The sequence below is a fragment of the Mizuhopecten yessoensis genome, unplaced genomic scaffold (assembly GCF_002113885.1).
Source record: "Mizuhopecten yessoensis strain PY_sf001 unplaced genomic scaffold, ASM211388v2 scaffold10603, whole genome shotgun sequence".
Classification (NCBI taxonomy): domain Eukaryota; kingdom Metazoa; phylum Mollusca; class Bivalvia; order Pectinida; family Pectinidae; genus Mizuhopecten; species Mizuhopecten yessoensis.
Genome location: NW_018408629.1, coordinates 181,612 through 207,065, shown reverse-complemented (window position 1 = coordinate 207,065; position 25,454 = coordinate 181,612). Strand labels below are relative to the sequence as shown.

The window sequence follows — 25,454 nt, the reverse complement described above, 5'->3', positions numbered from 1 at the left end:
TGTTTGTTAAAGTGAATGACTTTTACTTATATTCAAGGTCACAGGGGTCAAATTTGTTTAAAATCTTTAAACAACCTCTTCTGAATAACCATGGGTCCCAGGATGTTTATACTTTGCAAGTTGCATCCTGAGATGAAAGGCTATACAATGTGTTCAACATAATGACTTTGTTCGACTTTCAATCACAGGGGTGAAATGTTAAAAAAAATAACGGTCTTTTGAATGAATTTTAATCATAAATACTGATATTTTGCCTGTAGCTTTATTTTAGATCACTTTTCAGGTTACAAGTGTGAGTTTTATACCAGGTGAGCGATGCAGGCCCATTGGGCCTCTTGTTTTGTTTAACATCCTATTAACATCTGAGGTCATTTAAGGACGTGCTGTGTATGCAATCATTTTGTTTAACGTCCTATTTATAGCTAATTTTAATTTAGGATGTGCCTCCATGTGTGTTGTGTAAGCGTGCATGTGAGACCGGGTATGTTGCATTGGGAGACATTGATAAAGCAGATGTTTTATAATGTAAAGGTCCTGAGTTCGACCCCTTCAGTTTTGATAACATTTTACATTTCAAACTTAAAGTCAAGTTCTGCTGGGCTAATTGAACTGAAAGTTGGTAGGAATGATCTACTTATTGTCCTGACAAAGTGTTGTTATTTTTCAGGTCAATCAGAAATCAAATATGGCCGCCACGGCCGCCATTTTGAAAAACTATTTCAAACTTAAAGGCAAGTTCTGCTGGGCCGATTGAACTTAAACCTGGTTGGAATGATTGACTCATGGTCGTGGCAAAGTGTCGGCATTTTTCGGGTCGTTCAGAAATCCAAAATGGCCACCGCAGCCGCCATTTTGAAAAACTATTTCAAACTTAAAGTCAAGTTCTGCTGGGCCGATTGAACTTAAACCTGGTTGGAATGATTGACTCATGGTCCTGACAAAGTGTCGGTATTTTTCGGGTCGTTCAGAAATCCAATATGGCCGCTGCAGCCGCCATTTTGAAAAACTATTTCAAACTTAAAGTCAAGTTCTGCTGGGCCAATTTAACTGAAACTTTGTAGGAATGATCGACTCATGGTCCTGACAAAGTGTTGTTATTTTTCGGGTCGATCAGAAATCCATTATGGCTGACACGGCCGCCATTTTGAAAAACTATTTCAAACTTAAAGTCAAGTTCTGCTGGGCCAATTTAACTGAAACTTTGTAGGAATGATCGACTCATGGTCCTGACAAAGTGTTGTTATATATCGGGTTGATCAGAAATCCAATATGGCCGACACGGCCGACATTTTGACAAAACTATTTCAAATTTAAAAACAAGTTCTAATAGGCCGATTTAACTGAAACTCGGTAACGTTATACTTAACTATTTTGTACTCAAATTGGTACATATTTCAACAACAAAAATAAATACTATAGGACTCAGGTGATCGTTTAGGCCCATGTGCCTCTTGTTTTATTTCTATTTCCATACAACTATAATTCTTTAAAATGCATTGCAGCATGTGCGTTTTTATGGAATATTTCACAGTAGTGACAATGGTAGTGATATACTTGTTGGATCACTTTGTTATTCATTGTGATACGACAGTAACTCTGTATTTTGTGACATCCTTGACTTGTTGTTCACAATTGAAGTGATAATCCACATACTATTTACAAGAAGTGCAAGTCCATATATATCATACAGAAGAAGTTGCTGGTCACGAAGCCCCATATGACGTCATCAGTTGATGAACAACCCTTTTCAGACCACTTTACATCCTACCCATTTAAAACTGAATGTAAAGAAGAGAGCAGCAAGTACCAATTTTAAGGACTTTGGTTTATCTCGGATAGAAGAGAAGAAGTGCGAAAAGAACTTAAACTCAAGTATTGTAATGGGCACCACATTACAACACCTTGTGGCACAAAGTGGGATACAGCAGGTGTATTCTTCCCCCGACCCTGCATACATTACTCCAACATGCCTTCACACTTGGACACACTGCAAGTCGGGGATAGAGAAAAGGATACACCTGCTGTTACATTGATCACAAGAGGCGACTTATGCGGGAACCCCATTTAGAATTCAAAATTTGCGTTTATGTTCTCTACCTGGGGACACGAAAGCAACCAAAATCAATCTGCTGCACCCATTGCAATATGTGTGATCTTTGTATTTCTCTCTTATTCTACCTTACCTTTTTATTTCTAGTGCCTTACTATGCACGCATTCACTTTTGACTTTTATTTTGAGACGGCTTTGGGTTCTGTTCCCATGCCGGGACATACCAAAGTCCTTAAAATTGGTAGTTTGCATTCCCTACTTAACGTTCAGCATTTAGGGTAATTGCAACAACTGGTTCACTGGTGTCGGTACAATGTGATCGGGCGTAAAGCTATGCTGTGTGCCTTCGGCATGGTATTTCAGTGTGGTAGCACTATACAGTCAGCATCAGATCAGGGCGATCACAAAGAGGCCATTACACCAGCATACCTTGCCTCAAGCTCACATGCACGTACACAACAAACACGGAGGCACGTCCTTAAATGACCTAAGCTTTTAATGGGACGTTAAACCCTATACAACCAACATTTACAACCGTCCTTTCCCATATCTGTTTAAAGCTGTCCTCTAATCCAAGAGCAGTTAGTACGAATTTCAAAGACAAAAATAAGGTATTACCAATTAAAGCATTAGAAAAAGAAGAATTCGGAAAGCGGGAAAAAACTAATATATCATCAAATAAGTTGGGTAGCAGAAGATATATTCCTTTCTAAATCATCCGAACTGCAGAGATGAAGAACAGAAATCGGATGAGCCCCATCTTCCACATTTCAACTTTTCTATGGAAACAAACTTTGCCTCTCTCCCGACCGATTTGGTTTTTTTATATGAGGGATAATTTATTGATGAGCTTATCCGGACTTGTGATCAAGACCTATCTAGGTCCTTCAATTTTACATTTAGGTATATTAAAATTTATTGACCATATCGATCGTGTATATCCTCCTGAACTTGACACCATGGACACAACAGACTCTTCTGCTGCAGCTGTTTTCCTCGATCTTTACTTAAAACGTAACCAAAAAGGACGGCTTAATATATAGTCTGCTCCGAATATCTTGACCTCCATGAAAGATGTCGACTGCTGACGGACAATTTTACAACACTGGGTTTCCAAAGATGCAGGTTGATGACGACAAGGGACACGTGTTGTAGTCGCCCTCATCATCTCGAAGGGAGATATGCATGTTTTGTGTGGTATGAGGGCGAGACATTTTAGTTATGCTCATTAGTGTGCCTGGTGACTTGTCACTACCCGAGTCCTCGATTTGAGGACGACGTGACACACTACCCGAGTCCTCGATGTGAGGACGACGTGACACACTACCCGAGTTCTCGATGTGAGGACGACGTGACACACTACCCGAGTTCTCGATGTGAGGACGACGTGACACACTACCCGAGTGGTCGATGTGAGGACGACGTGACACACTACCCGAGTTCTCGATGTGAGGACGACGTGACACACTACCCGAGTTCTCGATGTGAGCACGACGTGACATGTATTTGACCCAGATTTATATGGCGGCTGTCGTCGATGAAGCAGAAGACGCTTACCCTTCCGGAAAACCTGGTCTTATTCTCATTGCACTTTTACAAGGTCTCAAAGTCTTCTTTTGTTCATATTTTGTCCTAGTTTTATCATATTTTGAATTATGTTTTCTTAACATTGTTTTGTATTTATTTTAAGGTATCGGTACAAATAATTGCCCTGGATAGGTTTTTGTTCTTTTGGCAACTATCAAGACAAATATTTCCATCGAGACTCGGCAGCGATATAGTTATAAATTGGTCGACAATCGTTTATTATATCTATTTGAAAGCAGACCTATGAAGTCTCTTTCCTCTATACTTTCAACATTAGCTATCGTAATATCATATCTGTCTAGACATTTTTTTGCAAGCCTTTGAACGGTATTTCAACTTTCCTGTGGCTTATTCTGAAAATATTCACTCTGTACTGAATCTCTTTCCAGGTCGGAAGTTTGTATATAATGGCTACTTTATGCGTTAATATCTATATTCAACACGCAGTAAAATAAATGACATTGACATATATCTTGAGTCATTGTAATCTTATAGAGGTACTGGTAAACCAGGTTGAGTCATATATTATATCTCTTTTCGCATTCTTGAACAAAATTATCAAAATAATTCACAACAATAATTATGAAAAAGTCAAAATAAACGAGTTATATACTTAACGAGTTTCGTCCGGTCAAGTTAATATTCAACATTCTAAAACGTCAATTTGCTTTAATAACGATTTTCAAGTATAAAAATATTATCTATTTTTATATCACTTCTACACTGAAAACTAACCCCATTTGCCTGCAAGGTTCATTCAAACTCTGATTATATAGTTCAAAATCTTTGCAGGCATTTTTTACGAATTTGAGAGGAAAACGATCTTCGTTTTGCTAGCTTAAAAGTCGACTAGTTATTGTTTTTATTAAGTTATTATAAAGACGGAAATATAAAAAGGTTTATATATATATATCACCATATCCAATCGAAACACGCCACAAGTATCGTCTGAAAGCACTAGCTATACTCTAAAAGCTAAAAATAATATTCCAATGGTATCAAGAGGTATGCTCAACCTGATTCTATTACCCTCTACTTCATACCCTCTCCTGTCTACTTCATACCCTCTCCTGTCTACTTCATACCCTCTCCTGTCTACTTCATACCCTCTCCTGTCTACTTCATACTACAGTGTACCCCATACCTTCTACCCCCTACTCTTTACCCATTACCCTCTTCTCCTACGCTTAATCCTGTACACCCTACCCTCTGCCCTTTCCCCTACCTTCCCATAACCTCTACCCTCTACACTCTTCCATCTATCGCCTACCTTCCACACCTTTCTCTCTACCTCTACCATTCCCTCTACACTCTTCCCTTTACCTCTACCTTCTTCACTTTTTCCTCCACCTCTACATCCTACCTTCTACACCCTTCCCTCTACCCCTACACCCTTTCCTCTACCCCCTTCCCTCTATCCCCTATCCTCTACACCCATCCATCTACCATCTACACACTTCCCTCTTCCCCTACCTCTACATCCTTACTTCTACACCCTTCCCTCTACTCTCTAGACACTTCCTTCCATGTCTGCCCTCTACACACTTCCCCCTACCGCTTCACCTACCCCTACACCCTTCCTCTACACCGTCCTCTGCATCATTCACTCTTTACCTTATCCTCCCCTACCCTCAATTCTGTACACTCTGCCCTCTTCCCCTGCCTTCAATCGTCTACCTTCTACCCCTTACCCTCAATCGTTTACCGTCTACTTAAGGAGTTGTAGCAGAGGCTACTGAAATTATTTACATAGAGGTATGAGCTGTGGGAGATCAACATAATATACACATTTGATTGCAGTAGGATTAACTGTTAATCCTTATATTAATATAACATAAATAAATGAACGATTTCAAAAACAGACCCCTGAGGAACTCTTGGATTTGTAAATGTCAGAAAATAAATTGCAAATAACAACACCCTTTCAATTGTATCTGAAATGTTACTGGTCATCTGCCGACTATCCCATTCACTGTTAACCTTTGGCAACACTAAGTCTGCTCACACTTTTCTAATGCTAATTATATGTTGTGGTTAATACATTGGTAGAGGATTGAAAGGTCAGGTATATTAAGTCGCTCTTGTAAAAACATAATTTTCTTTAGATAACGGTTATAAGATATTTTTGTTTAATACGTCAAAAATGATATGATTAATTTAATTACACTAACATACTCTGTCTCCAGCACACATGCACGCATGCACAACACACATGAAGGCACGTCCTTAAATGACCTTAACTGTTAATAGGACGTTGAACAAAATAAAACCAAACCAAAACCAAACTTCAGAAGAAACCACATACTTCTTGATACGTGGAAAAGAGTTTTTGAATATTCCAAAAATAATATTCCGGAAGTAATAATTCTACGTTACCAAGCGTCCTTACCTGTCTCGAACAAAACTTGAGGGGACACTTTAATCCGCCCCCACTTGTAATGTGGAATCAAGACCACGGTATCCTTTTGTCACGTAAAGGTGGGGTCAACATTTGGCCCCCTCTTTGATTTCTTTTATTCTTTTGCCATATGTAACTACGTAAAAATGATAAATAACTGCATATATGATTGTTCATAATTACAACTGATAACCGTAGCGGACCTCCTTGCATAACACCAGGTTGAGTGACGGGGGTATCTCAACAAAATGACAGATAAATGTCACAGGAGAATGTTATTTTGAAAATGAATTACTGTTATTTTGATACTAAATATGTCATATTGGTATACATGAAGTAAGCGCAGTGATACTTTTAATTGGAAAAACATGCACAATTTTCACAAAATTCAAAATACAACCAACATTGTCAACTTGCCTATATATAGTTACAATGGTAGTCTATATTTTAAACTTCTTTAAAAACTTTCCATATATATATATATTCTGTCTACAGAATCACTTTTATGTAATATCAAAACCGGTAAAGTACTTTTTAGCATGCCAAACATGATCAAAGGCCAATTTCACATAATCATGGAGATTTGATTATCAATGCTTTTATGGTAAATACCAATACATTTCTGTTTTTGTAATATACCAAATCACTTTATTATATAACGTTTGTTTGAAAGTTATGCGCAACAGTAATAGCTCACGAATATGTATTCTGCCAGAGTAATCGTTCCTCTGGAGAACTACCTAAGGTTGAAATTGTGTTATAGACAACGATATGCAATAATATAAAAATAACAATATAATCTTAATAGTAAAACTATTATACACTTAAGTATACCCCCGCAACGAAGTTAGGACTGAAAGTCAATGAAAGTTTACAGATATGGTAATTACCCCATGATGTCGTGCATCAGGGTAGACATCAGTGCATCATGGTAGTATTTTTTCATTTCGACCATTTTTAAGGAGTTGAGGCCCTTTGTTTAAAATCTTTGTCTTGACAACTCTTTCTTAACTACTAGGACGATTTCAGCAAAACTGGTTCATCTGGGCTTACAAGATTTGTTATGTAAGAATGTTTGGCATTGGAAGTGAGTACAGGAAGTATGTCAGTGACCTATATACTTAAATAATTACTGATGGGTGACTGGATTGCTTAGCCCTTTGCTTACAGTTCTGGTTTATATAGGAGCGGCTGGTATTAGTTAACCTTTGGCTTACAGTTCTAGTTATTATTTTATTTTGCCTATTGCCCATACACTAATCAAAATATGAATGAATATTACATTATCTCTGGAGATATTAGCCAGGTGGCATATGAATAGTAGTTAGCGCCTGTTAATGTAGCTCCTGCGAATTCCTCAAAATTGTATTGATTAATGTATATATGCTAATTGTATAAATTGTTTATCTATGTACTGTAAAGCGCTTTAAAGTGGCTTGGGTTAGCTAGATAGGGCGCCATTGCAAATGTTGTATATTATTATTATTACTATTATTACTATTTGTTGCTCTCTAATCATAATGAAGCACGACAAAGTTGCTAGACTTCCTTGCTACACCTATTACGTGTTGATTTCACCTCTTTTGGTGATGTATCTTTAACGTATGATCAAAATATTTTAATAATATATAGCTATTCAAAATTTCATAAAATAAACTTAAAGATGAACAAATAATAAGTACCTAAATACATTTAGCGTGCCATGGTATCATTTTTCCCAACACACTAAAATATATGATCCTTTCTTTATTTATCTTTCTAATTTTATTGTTTTTGTTTTTTCAACTTTTTTCTTTATGAAACTATTTTCCAAGTTGTCCCTGTAATTGTCTGACATGTTTTTGTACATATATTTAGATATTATTACAAAATCGATGATACTTTGGCATAATTCAAACCTATGATATATCTATAGAAATATAACGGGAGAAAACCAGGTAAATAAGAACAAAGGCACATTGAAAAAACCTTAGATCTTAGTAACATACCACGAACATTTTGGCCAAAATACCTATTAATCAGTAAATATATTATGATTACTCATGCACTCAGTACAAATAAGTGCTCTAAAGCGGTTTAGCACTACACAACCTTTCTGGAAACACACGAAAGGAAAAAAGATTTTCCTGAATTAAATGACGAAATATTAAAAAGTAGTTTCCTAATAAACATCTCAGAAACATACTTTATGGTCTTCAGAAACACATTTAATATTCTAGCTGTCAATAATGAGTCACATGACAAATGCAAATTTTGTGGTGTCAACAAAATTTCAAGAAACCTTAAAACAGATTAATCAGCTGAAGACGCAACCCGTTATTTAAAAATTAACAGAATTTGTCTGTGTTTTCTCAAGTACATTATATATTAACAACCCTGCAGCGATCGGAGTGGGCGGATCAATTCAACGGTGGCTCAGTCTGTCGTTTAAACATTTGTCTGCATTTAGATGATACCAATGACAGGGTGGGGTTGTTATGAGAACTTGGTCCCTAGGTATTGCTGAAAGCCGTAGGCTCTGTTCTATAAACATCGAATATATTTGGACCGCCACACCAGTTAAATGTTTTATGTTCTTTTATTTAAGAAGGGGACGTTTGTCATGTTATAAAATTTATTCTAGCCCAAAATTTGTTTTGTAACACGTTTCAATAACCAAAAGATTTTTTGAGAGATAGATACTAGCAGAAGGTTTATACAAACATATGTCGGTCCCTGATGAGTGTTTTTCTCTCATCGACAGCACTTGTAATTTCGTAATTGTTGTATGAATTTATGTCATTTGGCATATAGTTATGCAATTCTCCTACAATGACATTTGTCATGAGAGTGGTAAATAACATATGATATTACGAAGTGTAAGATAATGTACAAGATTCCTGTTTAGCATTTCCAACATGGGACTTGGTAAAAGTTACTGTAAGGAAAATGAAGAGCAAAGAAGGTAAAAGCCATACTTTGTAGATCTGATCAAGATCCTTTCATCGTTGGCGTCAAGATCCTTCTAGGATCTCTTGTAATTCACACTATTACCTTACTAATTTGTTTATACCAGGATCTAATTTCAACATACTTGTCAGTCAACTAAAATGTATATAAACATATTTGATTTTTTTTTTATATAATAAATATTAATATCTTTGTTAATATTTTTTTGATGTTGTACTTGAAACGGGACAATTAAGTGCCGTGGATTTGGGAAGATTCTGTACATTATGGTTTTTTTTTTTTTTTTTTTTTTTTTTTTTTTTTTTTTTTTTTTTTTTTTTTTTTTTTTTTTTTTTTTTTTTTTTTTTTTTTTTTTTTTTTTTTTTTTTTTTTTTTTTTTTTTTTTTTTTTTTTTTTTTTTTTTTTTTTTTTTTTTTTTTTTTTTTTTTTTTTTTTTTTTTTTTTTTTTTTTTTTTTTTTTTTTTTTTTTTTTTTTTTTTTTTTTTTTTTTTTTTTTTTTTTTTTTTTTTTTTTTTTTTTTTTTTTTTTTTTTTTTTTTTTTTTTTTTTTTTTTTTTTTTTTTTTTTTTTTTTTTTTAATATCATCTACATTGTTTATGCAGGGATATTTTTCTATCAATCCCATAATTGGAAAAAAATCCTTTATTACCTGTATTAATATTTTCGTCTTTGTCGCCATGTCCTGTATTTTCGATGTGATTTTTTTCATTTGTTATAGAAGTATTATGTAATTAAAATTATTTGGTTTTGTTTGATAATAATAATAACAAAAAGACATGTGAAAGTAAAACCAATAAAAATCACATTACGAGATTGACAACAGAAGAGATCCACACCTTGGAAATGACATCAATTTGAACTAAAGACAAATTAAAAGAAACCTACGTAGTGTAGGCTTGGTCGGAAATGTTCACGACTCACTGCGCATGTGGATTTTTCTTCAGCAGAATATAAGGAGGAACTTACAACAGATCGTTCCTTTAGCGGAGCATTTCGAACACGAGGCACCACGAGAACACGAGTTCAAGAACTGGCTGTAAGTACACTATTTTACAATCTTTTTTTATTAACATGTCTTTTCTATCAGTTCAAATGCCACGACGTTAATATATAACAATTTGTATATTACATAGAGGTCGATAATAGGATTTTGGAACTTAATATTTCCTTATTTCGTAAACCGAGGTCAATAATATTTTAATTAAGGGACATTTAACAAGATCAAATACAAGAGATTAATTTTGAGCCCAACATAATACAATACATCTCCGGCACACACGCAGACATACACACATGAAGCTATCAACCAGGTGGCATAGGACTAGTAGTTAGCGCCAGATAAGGCAGCTCCTGCGAATTCCTCAAAATTGTTTTGATTAATGTATATGCTAATTGTATTTATTGTACAAATTGTATATCTATTTACTGTAAAGCGCTTTAGAGTGGCTTATTATAGCTAGATAGGGCGCTATATCAAATGTTGTTTATTATATTATTATTAATTGATCATATGGACGTTTAAGTGGGTTGGGGAAACTGCAACTATTTCAGCATGAAGATGATGACAAGGTTAATAAAGCTATACAGTACTGTATTTAAACAAATTGACATTCTACATAAAGTGCTTATGCTGATAATGTTATGTGTCAATATAATATTATATCAAGTTCAGCAAATCAGCTTTCAGCAAGGCCAGTAAGAGTACACAAAATTTGCAAGTCATAGAATAAATATACATTTGTAACTATTTGCTGTTATGTGCGCTTTAACCGGAAAACTGTATAATTATGAAAAATAATATAAATATTCTGGCTTAATGAAATTTCCTTTGACGTAAATAGTAGTGTTAACCCTTTAGTTTGCACAGTTATGCTCAGGCATTATGTCCATCATGTGTCATGCTCTTCATGACGAACTATCTAGTTCTTATCTCAATTGTGATTGACAATGCTATACATTGATCAGGTACTGTAAACGAGTGTTGTGTAGCGCACCCAAATCTTAGCGCATTCTCGAAAAGATAAGTAAGCATTTGTATGATTACTGTTGTTGATTAGGACCTCTGCATTCACTCCTAAAATAAGTATACCAAGACATACACCAAACTTAACGTTATTTTAACCTACGAACTTCTTGTTTGATTATAGCAAACTAGACCTAAAACCATGTCTGCACTTTGCATAAGCTGGTACCATTTAACAAAAAGCAGACAGACAAATGGAGAACTTGCGCGTCAATGATCTGAAATTGCTCTGCCGAAAAGTCACATACTTTCTTTATATTTGTACAGGGAAGCGAACATGACCATGCAGTCTAGAAAGGAATTAGCACTAATCATGCTCGTATATGGTGCATTGCTCAGCAGGACACAGGCTCGGACAATTTGTTCCTGTTATAATAATTTTGAGTCCAACTATATCAACCGACCACATGGTATGTAGATTGCAATACGAAGCTTATTAACATCATATACAATGTTTTGTTTGCTTCCCCCCCTTGAAATTGTTGCCAATAGAGTGATCAATATCTAAGTTGTTTTCACATAGTCATGAAGAAATCAAGACGTAAAGTAAAACTGTTTATATAAAATATATTGGTTGAAATATTACTATATGAAAGTTAATTTCATATTTGTCTTTGAATAATTTAATCTTGCTTGTAACAAGCATTTCCATTGGCTTGAACAATTATGTGATCAGCCCGTAACGTAAAACATGACGTCGCCGTTTGTAACGTCGCTTTTGATTGGCTGATACAGCGGCGTAATGATTTCTAAGAGAAAAGAGTCCATCAAAAAAAGTGGATTTCCACATGAATTGTGTATAGTAGATTAAATTATAAGGGTTGACTTGAATATATTTTTTATGTTATGGAGGTATAACACAAAAAACCGGAGTGTACTCTCATCATAAACCGATTCGCGGTTTATTTAGAGTACGATCCAGTTTTTTTGTGTTATACCTCCATAACATGAAATATATATTCAAGTTAATCCTTAAATAATTTCTGATTTGCCATACTTAGCGAACATGATATTATATTTATGAGGACTATATTTCTTTCACACAAAACAAAACAAAAACCAAATTTTGTTTTTCCATATTAGGGAATACATAGCTTGACTACATAAGCACAAACTTATACATGATTCTACAAGATCTAAATAGCATATGTATATGGCGAGATATGCCCGTAGACTATTTGAATTTATATGTGAATTTTAGCGGTATTATCATTTCGCTCATTCCCCGGTCATTCTTAGTTTCAAGTCAGACATTTTTGTTATAGATACAATCGTACATTCCCAGCAGTGTGAAGCTTGCAGCAACGAGGGTGAGATAAACAATGTATACTTATAATGCAAAAAAAATACCTGTAGGCACTCCACTTCTTTTCAATAATAGAGCACTGCCTCGGTACAAGATTTAAAAAGATTGAAGCGCTGGTTTCTTCCCCCGCACATTCTACCGTAAAAAATGTGTATAAGAAAGCCAATGTCTCGCGCCATGAAATGTATGATAATTTGATGACGCCTCTCTGATTCACTGCATAACGTGCTGGCTTTATAATCTTAAATCCGTTCGACTCAATACGTTTACAAAAAGTGGGACCATAGCCAATTGAATTGGGGCTAAAGCGTTTTCAATGTTAGAACATTGATCTGAAAGTTTTGATGCTAATACGCTCACAAAAGTAGGTCCATGGGCTGGCGGTATTATTCTTATACGTTTATAATAGTGGGTCCATGGTCTAGCGGTATGAAGTCTATTACTTTGATAAAGGCAAGTATATGGTTTGGGGATATCCAGTCTAATACTCTTGCAATGGTAGATCCATGCTTCTGCAGTTTTAGATCTAATAAGTTAACAATAGTAGAATCACGTTCTGGTGGAATTAAGTCTTGCACTTTTACAATATTAAGATCATTTTCTGGCGGTTTTAAGTCTAACAATTTTGCAGTGGTAGGTAGTTGAAAGTCTAATACGTTTACAATACCAGGATTATAGTTTCGGACATCTAATATTTTACAATGAAATGTTTATGGTCTTGCGGTATTAAGTCTAATACTTTTACAGTGAAAGGTATATGGTCTGGCGGTATTTAGTCTAATACTTTTACAATGAAAGGTATATGGTCTGGCAGTATTAAGACTAATACTTTTACAATGTAAAGTATATGGTCTGGCGGTATTACGTCTAATACTTTTACAATGAAAGGTATATGGTCTGGCGGTATTACGTCTAATACTTTTACAATGAAAGATATATGGTCTGGCGGTATTACGTCTAACACTTTTACAATGAAAGGTATATGGTCTGGCGGTATTAAGTCTAACACTTTTACAATGAAACGTATATGGTCGGGCAGTATTGAGTCTCATACTTTTACAATGAAAGATATATGGTCTGGCAGTATTGAGTCTTATACTTTTACAATGAAAGGTATATGGTCTGGCTGTATTAATACTAATACTTTTACAAGGAAAGGTATATGGTCTGGCGGTATTGAGTCTCATACTTTTACAATGAGAGGTATATGGTCTGGCAGTATTGAGTCTTATACTTTTACAATGAAAGGTATATGGTCTGGCGGTATTTAGTCTAATACTTTTACAATGAAAGGTATATGGTATGGCGGTATTGAGTCTTATACTTTTACAATGAAAGGTATATGGTATGGCGGTATTGAGTCTTATACTTTTACAATGAAAGGTATATGGTCTGGCGGTATTTAGTCTAATACTTTTACAATGAAAGGTATATGGTATGGCGGTATTGAGTCTTATACTTTTACAATGAAAGGTATATGGTATGGCGGTATTGAGTCTTATACTTTTACAATGAAAGGTATATGGTCTGGCGGTATTTAGTCTAATACTTTTACAATGAAAGGTATATGGTCTGGCGGTATTGAGTCTAATACTTTTACAATGAAAGGTTTATGGTCTGGCGGTATTAAGTCTAATACTTTAACAATGAAAAGTATGTGGTCTGGCGGTATTAAGTCTAACACTTTTACAATAAAAGGTAAATGGTCTGGCGGTATTAAGTCTAAAACTTTAACAATGAAAGGTATGTGGTCTGGCGGTATTAAGTCTAACACTTTTACAATGAAAGGTAAATGGTCTGGCGGTATTAAGTCTAACACTTTTACAATGAAAGGTATCTGGTCTGGCGGTATTAAGTCTAACACTTTTACAATGAAAGATATATGGTCTGGCGGTATTAAATATAATACTTTACAATGAAAGGTATATGGTCTGGCGGTATTAAGTCTAATATTTTACAATGAAAGGTATGTGGTTTGGCGGTATTAAGTCTAACACTTTTACAATGAAAGATATATGGTCCGGCGGTATTTAGTCTAATATTTTACAATGTAAAGTATATTGTCTGGCGGTATTAAGTCTAACACTTTTACAATGAAATGTATGCGGTCTGGCGGTATTTGGTCTAATACTTTTACAATGTAAAGTATATGGTCTGGCGGTATTTAGTCTAATATTTTACAATGAACGGTAAATGGTTTGGCGGTATTAAGTCTAATACCTTTACAACGGTAGATATATGGTTGACTCTGCAGTGGTAAGTCCAATACGTTTACAGTAGCAAGATCATGGTCTGGTGGAAATGAGGCTAATATGTTATCAGTGGTAAGTCCATGTTATTGCATGTATCTATATGTAGGATATTTATGGTATAAAGACATTACTATAGTTACTGACTTTATTGGGGCTAATACGTCGTCAACAGCAGGAACTTAGTGTTCAACACACTATGTTTATAATGATAGGACGCTCACTTATTCTGTAGAGAGCGTAACCCCTGGATATCAAGGATGCATAGGACCTTGATATCGTGGAGTCGGACACTTCTAAAATGGAATGATCATGGTCTGATTTGTCGGAGCTAAAATGTTTCTAATGGTATGACCTTAGTCTGCCTGTATTGAGGCTTAAATTGTTCTAATGGTAGCACTTTAGCCTGGCTGTATTGAGGCTCAAATGGTTCTAATGGTAGGACCCTAGTCTGTCTGTTATTGCGGTTCGAACATTTCTAATGGTAGGTCATGGTCTTGCTGTATAAAGCTCAATGGTTCTAATGGTAGACTTGGTCTGGCTGTTTTGAGACTAAAACATTTCTAATGATAATACTTGTTCTTGCTGTATTAAGGCTTAAATGGTTCGAATGGTAGGACTTGGTCTGTCTGTATTATGGCTTAAATGGCTCTAATGGTAAGACTTGGTCTGGCTGTATTGAGGCTAAACTGTTTCGAATGATAGGACTTGGTCTTGCGGTATTAAGGCTTAATGTTTCGAATGGTAGAACCTCGATCTGACTGTATTGATGCTTATACTGCTATTAAAGTAGGGACAATAAGGTGGAATGTTCTGCTATTCACTACACTGAATTCATTTATCAATTCTGGCGAAAGGGAGTAAATGGAGAGGGGGATGGGCAGGGCTTGCGCTGTCGGTAGCCAAAGTAGTCATCGGCTATTTTTATTTTATGTTGGCTACTAAAATACAAAGTGGCTACTAAATTGGCTAATAGGTTTAAAAATAAATGTGAAAAGATCTGTAACTTGGGGGTAATAGTACTGCAAGTCATATCTATTATAGTTAAGTAAAACGTTGTTATTTCAAGTCTATATGATTGTGCACGTCTCCCTTTAGTTCATCTAGCTTCTCTGACTGACACGTGTGATAACCACCATGCAGAATCATTAACACAGGAACATGGAGCATGCAGCGGACCGACCTCACCTATAAGATACTATCGATGTGATTTAGGAGAGGGTAAGCTCATTTGTATTATATGTATTGTTGTATTTGGAAAAAAAGCTACAGGAACCTTGTTGGGTAATATGAAGACGGTTACTTAGGAAGCCACTGCCGAAAAGAAAGAGAAAGAAAGGGAAAAAAGAAAAGTCAGATCCCAAGTGTTTCTGTAGGGGTAGCAGATTAAGTTTGGTCTCTTCAATAACCTCTAAGCAGGAAAAAACCTGTTCTGAGGTGCCTCTCATTAGTCGCCTCTAGATAACCTGTACAGGGTGGGCAGAAGCCAAGATCTTTAGGAAAATAGCGGAGCAGTGGTGACTTTTCTAAATCGTAAGTACATACTAGAGAATTTATGTTTGATCTGGACTTTGTTGCATATCATTATACATAATTTATAAACACTTTTTAATCCTTTATTTCGGTTAAGAACAACAACAAACACTGCATTTTATCTTGTTTGTTTGTTTGTTCGTTTACAAAATCCGTTAAACTAGATTCAGTTTTTGAAAATCATTCGGGAATTTCTGTCATAATTTTAAACTTTCGTCAAGCTATGATTGGTCTCTTATTATCCCGACTGTAGGACAGGAAGTTCCCAACAGTTTCAGATTTAATTGTTTCCACTTTATACTCTCGTATTAATGTGCTCGCGGTAAATGAAGCAAAGAATTAAACCTATATCAGATTAAAAAGTAATGTACAATCGATCGAAATATCATTTTTAATATCATGAATCTGAAGGAAAAGTCCCAAAAATCGTTAAAACATATTTCCAGTAATGTAACGGTTTTCCCTGACCTTTCGAATTCAAGTACAAGATTTAAGCTTCCTACATTTTAGTTTATATTAAAGTAGCCTATAGAGTCACTGGTCCAAACTACAGATTATCTATCCGGTAGGCCCCTCCCCCCCCCCCCCTTAAAAATAAAAACAAATCGCACTTAAGCAAGACTACTACTTGAAATACGATCATATATCAATGCGCAAAGTTACCAGATGGGCATGGTTACCGGATGTGGCTGTATTGAATTAAAAGTTATATTTGAATGTGATATTTTCGTATCAGTAAAGGTCATTTGATTTTCATCGCCTCCACTCAACGAAATTAAAATTTGCGACATTATTGAAATATCTTTGACATAGTTGCATAGCATACCACTCTTCAATATTATTTCAAAACAATAGCTAATTGGATAGGTCTAGGGCAACAACGTCGAAGGAAAAGCTGGACAAGTGAGAAATAGGTACATTAGTAAATGTATACAATCATACAGTGGTCCATTAGTTTTTCATTATTCTGCACGAGAGAAATGTTACAGATATTCTTTCAAAAGGACCTATGTTTTTACTATTTTATCTCTTATATAGTAAGGTTTATTTTCAAAGATGTTTTATACAATAGAGTGTAGTCATACATATATACAACGATACTGACAAAAATGTTAAATAAAGTCATAACATCACTAAAACATATTTTATACAATGTATACATATATATTAAGTATTTTACCACGGACGAATATATTTGTTATTTAAATTCAACAGACCTGAGGGTCCAATTACAGAATTGATAACAATGATAACAATAATATAGTACAATATCACAGTTAAAGGCATGTGCTGAGGACCGGAAACATTTTCTTTGAGCTAAAGTACCATTTTTTAGATTTGTTATGGTATAAGGCATAAAAACATGCTGGTCTTTACGCATTAAGTATTTAATAATGGTCAAATCCCCCTTCAACAAGGTTTTCAGAAATATTTGACAATATGGGCAATAATGGAACTAGCCTATACTTTGAAAAACAGTTTCTCAGACAAGACTTGAAATTGGAATCACAGTTCAATCACGAGAACTCATGTCAAAAAGTGGATGAATCGTCCAAAAAATTGAAAAGTTATATATTGGTCTATATTAAATAGCCCCCTTTACTTGAGACCTTCTGACAAGTTTTACTTCGATACCAATATTACTGCCTTTGATTGAAAAGATTGGGATGAATTTCACAATCAGTACCAAACAATGCAATTACACATACCGCATGTTTAATTGCAGGGTTATTGCCCTTTGTAAACACGTGTATGTCTGCCTGTCTGTTCGTTGTTGTAGGAGTTCAATTCGTTGCAAATAACCCCATATGAAAACTTGCATCAAGTGAAACACCATGTTACGATATGGTAGGGAATAATGGCCCTGTAAACACTGTAATGAAGACAGCATAATAATATTGCATTATTACACATACAAATGTGATATTTACTGTCATGACAATAATAACAAGCATCTAAATATACTGATTATTTTACAGGTTAATTATGCTGTCTTATATTATTTTATCGAAAGGAAACAGAAGTTCCATGAACCAACATAAAACTATGCAATATAGACTACAATTAATTTCCCTCAAAGCTGTAAAAGAGTTGTTACACGAACAATTACTTCCCCAATGCCATAGGTGAAACAGAAAATATTTTGGATCGTAACAAAAATACATAAACATTTATCTCATCAGCAAATATTGTCAATTGACAGAGCAAGCGTTATTTCTCACCTCCATTTTGTTTACCTGTAGGAGTGTACACCTGCAGGATACCAAGGAGATTATACAGGTGCGGACTAGTCGCCATACCCTTCTACAGCTCTATACTCCTGAAATATCGCCCCAGTGACTCTTCTGTTAACCAATCATCGACGCCACTGGTGTTGCTCAATAACGTGTCAAAACCCATGATTTCTCTTGGAAACGGTTGCTCCAAAGCAACGGTCTGCATTGACCCTCTGCGTGTTTTACATAATGCACTAAGTGTCATAACTCTCAGCATTACCGAAAGTGAAGAGGTGATAGTGAATGACGTGATTGCAACTGTGGTTTATTATAATGAATGTCATCAAAGGCCAAGGGCTTCCACTGTCCCTCAGTTTCCGTTCAACATCGCTCCTTTCAATCGTATAGAATCTGCTGCACAAGAACAGATTGAAATGTTGCGGTCGGGATAACAACCTTTTGTCAAAAGACTCCCCCGGCATGAAAAATAAGCATACAAAACGATCATTAAAATGATAAAACTACAATTCTTTGTATGTCTGCTTTATTGTGCAGCTGTATGTAGGAGTGTTCTTCATTGTTAGCAACCTATATATATTACCAAAGGAAAAATTACGTATGTGTCTTATGTTCAACTTTCTTATATAATCTTATTTTGCATTCAAAATATGTTTTTGCTAGGCGAGTCGACCACGATTCGAAATTATTCATTTTTTTTTTGAAAAACGATTATGTACACATGCACCATCCGTAAATTCTTCGAGGATAAAGAATTAAAATTCAAATGAACCGAAAACTCTAAATTCATTTTTAGGAATCTCAGGTTTATTCGAAGCTGAATTATTTTCGAAGCCATTTATGGGTTTGAAGCCATTTAAACGGTTCAACCGATCAAAATTGCCGTTAAAAGTCCTAATTATTAAGATCTATATTTAAACAGGTTTTGATTAATCTAAATGACACCTTTCATTAAAAAATCAGGCATTTTCAATTAAGAAATAAATATCGATTTATATATACATAACAAACGGCTTAGCATCGTAGCACGACAGCCGGTCAACAGTACATACCCCGCCGACAACATGACAAACATATAGGCAGCTTATTTCCAGAGCATGTTTTCAAAGCCGGATTATTTTCGAGACATATTTGTGAGGAATCCATTGCTAATTTTATATTTTCGAGATTTTGAGGTTCAATGTATATGCATAATAAAATCTCGTTATTTTAGATAGTCTGTTCCCGATATTTATACATTTTTTTCAGATTACTGATTTATATAACCTGCTACACAGACCACCTCTATTAACATAAATACAGTAAAACCTCGTTTACCGCAAACATATTTCAAAGTCCTCTTTTTGTTTTCTTACTAATTCCTGTCTATATTTCCCTTAATCTATTACTAAACCCCTTTATGACACAACTATGGACAAATAGTGGCTGTAAAACGAAGATTTTGTTGTGTAACTGTATTAAGAGGCCACTTGTAATGAGATACCACTTTCAGTGCAACAAATTTTGTTATGCAACGATTGCGGTCAATTCGATGGAAGTACAGACAAACCTGTTTAATTCTTCCTATGCATGAGTGGACATTATGATTTGATAATATATGAAATTTACTTTGAAATGTGATAGATTGACAATATTAACAAGGGCGTTAACTATCATACATAAGCTCAGTAGCATGACACGTTGCGAAACACACGAAACTATAAAATGAAGAATACACACCATTTCATAGGTTTCCAATTACTGTAAGTGTAGTTATTTTAACGGACAAAACAATTAGCGTGTTATCGAATTTTAACAAATTAGCGCATTGGTGAATTAGTACTCTCATAATTTAAGCAATATGATTTTTACCATTTTACAGAGACTTCAATTAGCGCAATGTTTACAGCGAAAAGCGCTAACATAACATTGTTACGTACGTTTGCCGTAGTACATGGACGCAAAATATAGATTTGATTGTCTGTTCTATTTAGTACAACTCTGGATCCTATATATAACCGTCCAGAAAGCGAATTCCCCCGAGGATAAGTGCCGGCATTCATAATGTTCTTGCTTATGTTGATGTTCATGTTGCAGTCCCAATGATCTATAAACAAATGACCCGTCCTTAAATAAACTCAGCTGTTAATGGCACCTTCCTTAGCAACACCTCACTTTTGGCATTATTGTTGACCGTTCGCCCATGAGAGGAAGACAATGGATTTTGTCCCCAAAGGTTGCGACATACCACAGTCCTTCAAAATGGAAGTTGTTATTCCCCTTCTAAACGTTCGGCATTAAGGGGAATGGCAACAACTGGTTAACCTTGTCAGTATAACGTGACCGGGCGAAATGCTGTGCTTGGTGCCTTTGGCATGATATTTCAGTAAGATAACACTATAAAGTCGGCATTAGAGCCCCGCTATCACTTTGCAGCAAATGCACCAACATATCCCACCTCTAGCACACATACACACATGGAGGCTCGTCCTGAAATGACCTTAAATGTTGATAGGCCGTTAAACCCTATAAAACCGATCCAAACCAAGCTCCTTGGCACGGTATATAGTCCATAAACATTGTTCTCGATACATGAACATTATAGTGTTTGGCTCTCACAATGAAGTGCAATATTTTTCTAAATCATTCTTAAACTACTCTTGCATAATTATGACATAACAACAGTTGCTGACGTATTTTTAGTGTCGTATAATTCTAACCAGAGATAATAAATAGACTTTCCCTCCACCAGCTGGTATATCAGTGACTTTCTTATTGTCAGTTCGATCTCCACTATGTTAAAGTGTTAACTGTTGCCTGTTTCACAATGTTTCCGTAGACGAAATAGATTCCTGATATACACACAATTCCTAACTGTCTCTTACAGTCCCCATCAATAAAACATATCGGGAGAGGTCTCAATTCTATAGAAATAACGATCACGATCTCCTCTGACTCTCATTATAATTGGCCCAGCTACACTCATTATAAGGTTACAAACGTCACTAGTAAGGATACCAGTGGTAGGTGGAATATTCAAATTCGAATATGACAAAACAAGAACATCTGACATCATTTGTTAAAATACAATATCATATATACAATTTAAACCTCATTACATATAAACGGCATATACAAAAAGATAGTAACATGCAGAATTATTGCTTGCGTTTTGTTTCCGTTTACTCAAACATATCTGTAAATTCACAGGAAGCAATTTGTATATATTATTTTTGTTGTATTGATGTACTCTTATAAATATTCGTTATATGTGTTTTGTCCAGAACTCTGTATGTCGCAAAAGAAATGAACATGCCACCTGCAGAATATGGGGTAGTTTATTCGGTATTGTGCGCTTAGAAGACATTGGAGCACCACCAATAGGGGCGCTGTGTACTACTGCATGTATATCGTAATAGGCGATTATTGTTGAAAATCCCAAATCCCTACTGTACCCCGCCCCATCTCATCCCTTGGCAGCTTAGTGTCCTCTATTCACCACTTACATTAGAAAACAATAAAACCAGTGTTTCGGTACATTAACTGATATCCACAAGAATGAACTATTTCAATTAAACATTATTGGATATTGAAGGTTTTTTGTCAATAGATCGCATAGTTTTAGCCAGTAACGTCAATTAATCCACTATGCATTTATTTTGTTTGTGATGTTTTCAAAAAATGATCAATATGTTTTGATATCCGTTTGCTTTTGTTTAAAAAAATACATGCAGGTTTTCAATTTGATATTGAAATTACACTAATTAAAAAAATACTAATTTTGTCTTCACACAGAAATAAATACTAATTATGTCTTTCACACTGATATATCGCTCTTGGCCCTTCAGGAAGTCATTTCCTGACGGTTCAAGTTTTGATTGCTGTCATTGAGTATTTTACGCTTGCTACTTATTAAAAACGGTAAAGACACGTGGATCTGCTGATATATTTATAAATGTTTCTCTTGTGAGCATCTAACAACGTCTCTTAAGTATTGAGCGTTTTTTTTACTGATCCCTCATAGAGAAAGCATCTTTAAAGGTCTACGTTAACAATATTTGTCCATGTCATATAAAAAGAATCGGCGGTCGTGCTAGTTTTACTGAAATATATATGGGGATGAATTGTCGAACACATTATAAGCATTAATTCAAACTCCCCCGCGTCTGTGCTGTGCTCATTTGTTATGTCAGGACGTCAGCTACTTGTTCGAAAGTTAGGTAGTTTTAAGAAAACTAGAAAAAAGATTTAAGTAACGTTCCTGTGTTTTGTCCAGATGATGACGAAGAGAAGATAGTGAGTGAAAAGCAACTCACCACAAGAACAACTGACGACCTAGTACTTGTATTGGCAAAGATAAATAATTACATTTCAATAATCAATGATGTTTTCGAAAGACAACCTTGATGTTAAAAAAGACATGAAAATGCATATTCGACAAAACAAACTGCCCTTCAGGAAATCACTTTTAATTGCTTTTACTTTAAAAATATATCTACAAAGATCTTTACATTACTTTAGGTGCATGTATATACTCTATTTCTAGAGACCAAAAATAAAATCGTTTTAACGATTAAACTTGTGTAAAGTGTTTATGATATCTCAGTAGAAACACTAGTTTTGATCACTTCCACTGTTAGTAATTTAATCCCCCGATGTCTGTTTTCATTAGAAGACTCTGGGAGCTCGGTTAAAATATTTACTCACTTTCTGTACCGATCCGACAATGCATATACTCATTATTATTTAGTACCACTTGAATGAAGGTGTGTTTCACGATGTTTTAAAACTTAATTCATTTTATTTCACAATTGAATATGTAATATTTCTTATATTATATATCTTTACTGGGTCTGCCCTTGTGTTGCAAAGGCATAACTCGGCCCACATGGAATTAAGTTTGATTTTCAGAAAGTTTGGTTTAGTTTGGTTTTATTTTAGTTAACGTCCTATTAACAGCCAAGGTCATTTAAGGACGCACCTCCATGTGTGTTGTGTATGCGTGCATATGTGTATGTGTGCCGGAGACAGGGTATGTTGTAGTATTTGCCTCCTTGTAATAGCGCGGATCTGATACCGACTTTTCATGCCGAAGGCACCCAACCCAGCATCCGCCCGGTAACATTATACTGACAACGGATGATCAAGGTGTTGCCATTACCCTTAATGCTGAACGTTAAGCCGGTAATAACAACTACCATTTTGAAGGACTTTGGTATGTCCCGGCCTGGGTACAGAACCCATTAAAGCCAGAAAGGAAGGCGCTTGGAAATAAAAGGGAGATCAGAGTAGAGAAGAAGCCAAATATATTAAATGTTGCAATGAGTGCAGCAGATTCATTATCAAAAGCAAATCCCCAATTCTGCAGGGGATTCCCACATTAGTCGCTACTTACAAAACATGCAGTATGTAACATCAGATATATTCTTTTTTCAATCCCCGACCTGCAGGGGGGATGGATTTTCAGAAGAACAGAAATCACCCTCGTACTGTCTAAAATATCACATTAAAGGTAATTTGCATCTTCTTGTGATTTCAGTACCCTCCATATTCTATGGATCTCCGTTAGAGTGATATTCGATCTAGTTTATTATTCATGAAGACTACAGTGTATAACTGGGATTTTTCGTCCTGTACTCTTCATATGAGTTGAAGCTATCTAGGGAAAACCAGGAAAGATAACAGTTGAATCGTCCATTTATATATAATGTCTCTTTCAAAATTATATTTTATTATAAATTTTAAAACTTTTGATAGCCGATGGGATCAGGGGTGGGAGTAACGATTGCGTTTTACTTTTAAAGAACTCCACTATGTGTCATTTTCTAAAATCCCCCTTGGACACAATAATTTACATTTTTACTACATACTACCATGTAGAAAGTTTGATGTGATTTAAGACTTCATTTAAAGGCCAACACATTTAATGAGATTAGTAGAGGTTGTCTAGTTCATAATGTGACCGCTAACATGTAATCTGAAAACATTAACATTGTCTCGTCATGAACAGGTTATCCATATGTTTTTTATATTAAAACCATTTAAATATGAATTAATTCAAGTATTTGTTTGAATGGATCATTTATTTGATATTTGACATTCCAGATAACTGCTTGTAAATTATACTGTAGTTGTTTACTAGTCGCCTTCCGTCGTACCATTTAAACTTAAGTGCTTTTGTCACGAGTCTCTGCTTGGCATTGTGCTTTTCTAGTTGTTGACGGACATAGGTTTACCTATTGCTTTTTACCGACCGATCTCTTTGAAACTTAGAATACATTATACTCATGATATGAAGTTGTGTCTCCCTTAAACAAAATTTGATTCGACAATTTTTTCCAAAAGTTATTGCCCGTTGTTCATTTCAGTATTTGATTTGTTGTCCTGAGATCTCCTCCTACATTTTTTGATGGATTTCTTTGAAACTTAGTAGGATAAATAATCATGATATGTTGTGTTTCCTTGAAAGGAATTTTGATTCGACAATTGTTGCAAAAGTTATTGCCCTTTGTTTATTTCAGTATTTGATTTTTGTCCGGCAATCTTCTTCTACATTTTTCAACGGATCTCTTTGAAACTTGGTATACATCATAATCATGATATGACGTTTTGTCTGCCGTAAAAGAATTTTGATTCGACAATTTTTGCAAAAGTTATTGTCCTTTGTTCATTTCAGTATTTGATTTTCTCATACATTTTTTTTACAGCAAGTCAGCTAACCACTCTTAGAATGATGCAGACCTTATTTCAATGTAAGAAAGTATATAACACTATATGGCATTCGACGTGCGTATATTGTTCCGCCCCGCGGTACTCTTGTTGGTGTATATATGGTTATAGTTACTTTTATATTCCTGCTTTGACCGAAGTTAGGCGTATATAGTTCTCGCTTCGTCCGTCCGGCCGTGCGTCTGTCAGGCGGTCTGATTGTGATTTCCGGAGTATATCGCAGCCGCTGTTCCATGAATAGTTTGGTTTGGTTTGGTTTTCTATTGTTTAACGTTCTATTAACAGCTTATGTCATTCAAGGACGTGCCTCCATATGTGTTATGTAAGCATGAATGCGTGTATGTGTGGTGCAGACATGGTATGTTGGTGTATTTGCCTCCTATTATAGCGCGGATTTGATGCCGACTTTAAAGTGCTA

General features: G+C 35.2%; 1 protein-coding gene across 1 annotated transcript; it reads left to right on the top strand.

Moving 5' to 3' along the window:
- Positions 1 to 9,977: 9,977 nt before the first annotated feature.
- Positions 9,978 to 18,793, top strand: LOC110461332. The gene is made up of 5 exons (XM_021514766.1): positions 9,978 to 10,019; positions 11,274 to 11,416; positions 12,272 to 12,316; positions 15,660 to 15,782; positions 18,338 to 18,793. The coding sequence occupies exons 2-5, from the start codon at positions 11,284 to 11,286 to the stop codon at positions 18,760 to 18,762; spliced, it is 726 nt and encodes a 241-aa protein (XP_021370441.1). The 5' UTR covers positions 9,978 to 10,019; positions 11,274 to 11,283; the 3' UTR covers positions 18,763 to 18,793.
- Positions 18,794 to 25,454: the final 6,661 nt, after the last annotated feature.

Coding starts and splice junctions, on each gene's coding strand:
- LOC110461332 (XM_021514766.1), top strand. CDS start 11,284: ATGACCATGCAGTCTAGAAAGGAATTAGCACTAATCATGCTCGTATAT. Junction 11,417..12,271: donor CTATATCAACCGACCACATG/GTATGTAGATTG, acceptor TTTTTGTTATAG/ATACAATCGTACATTCCCAG. Junction 15,783..18,337: donor TCGATGTGATTTAGGAGAGG/GTAAGCTCATTT, acceptor GTTTACCTGTAG/GAGTGTACACCTGCAGGATA.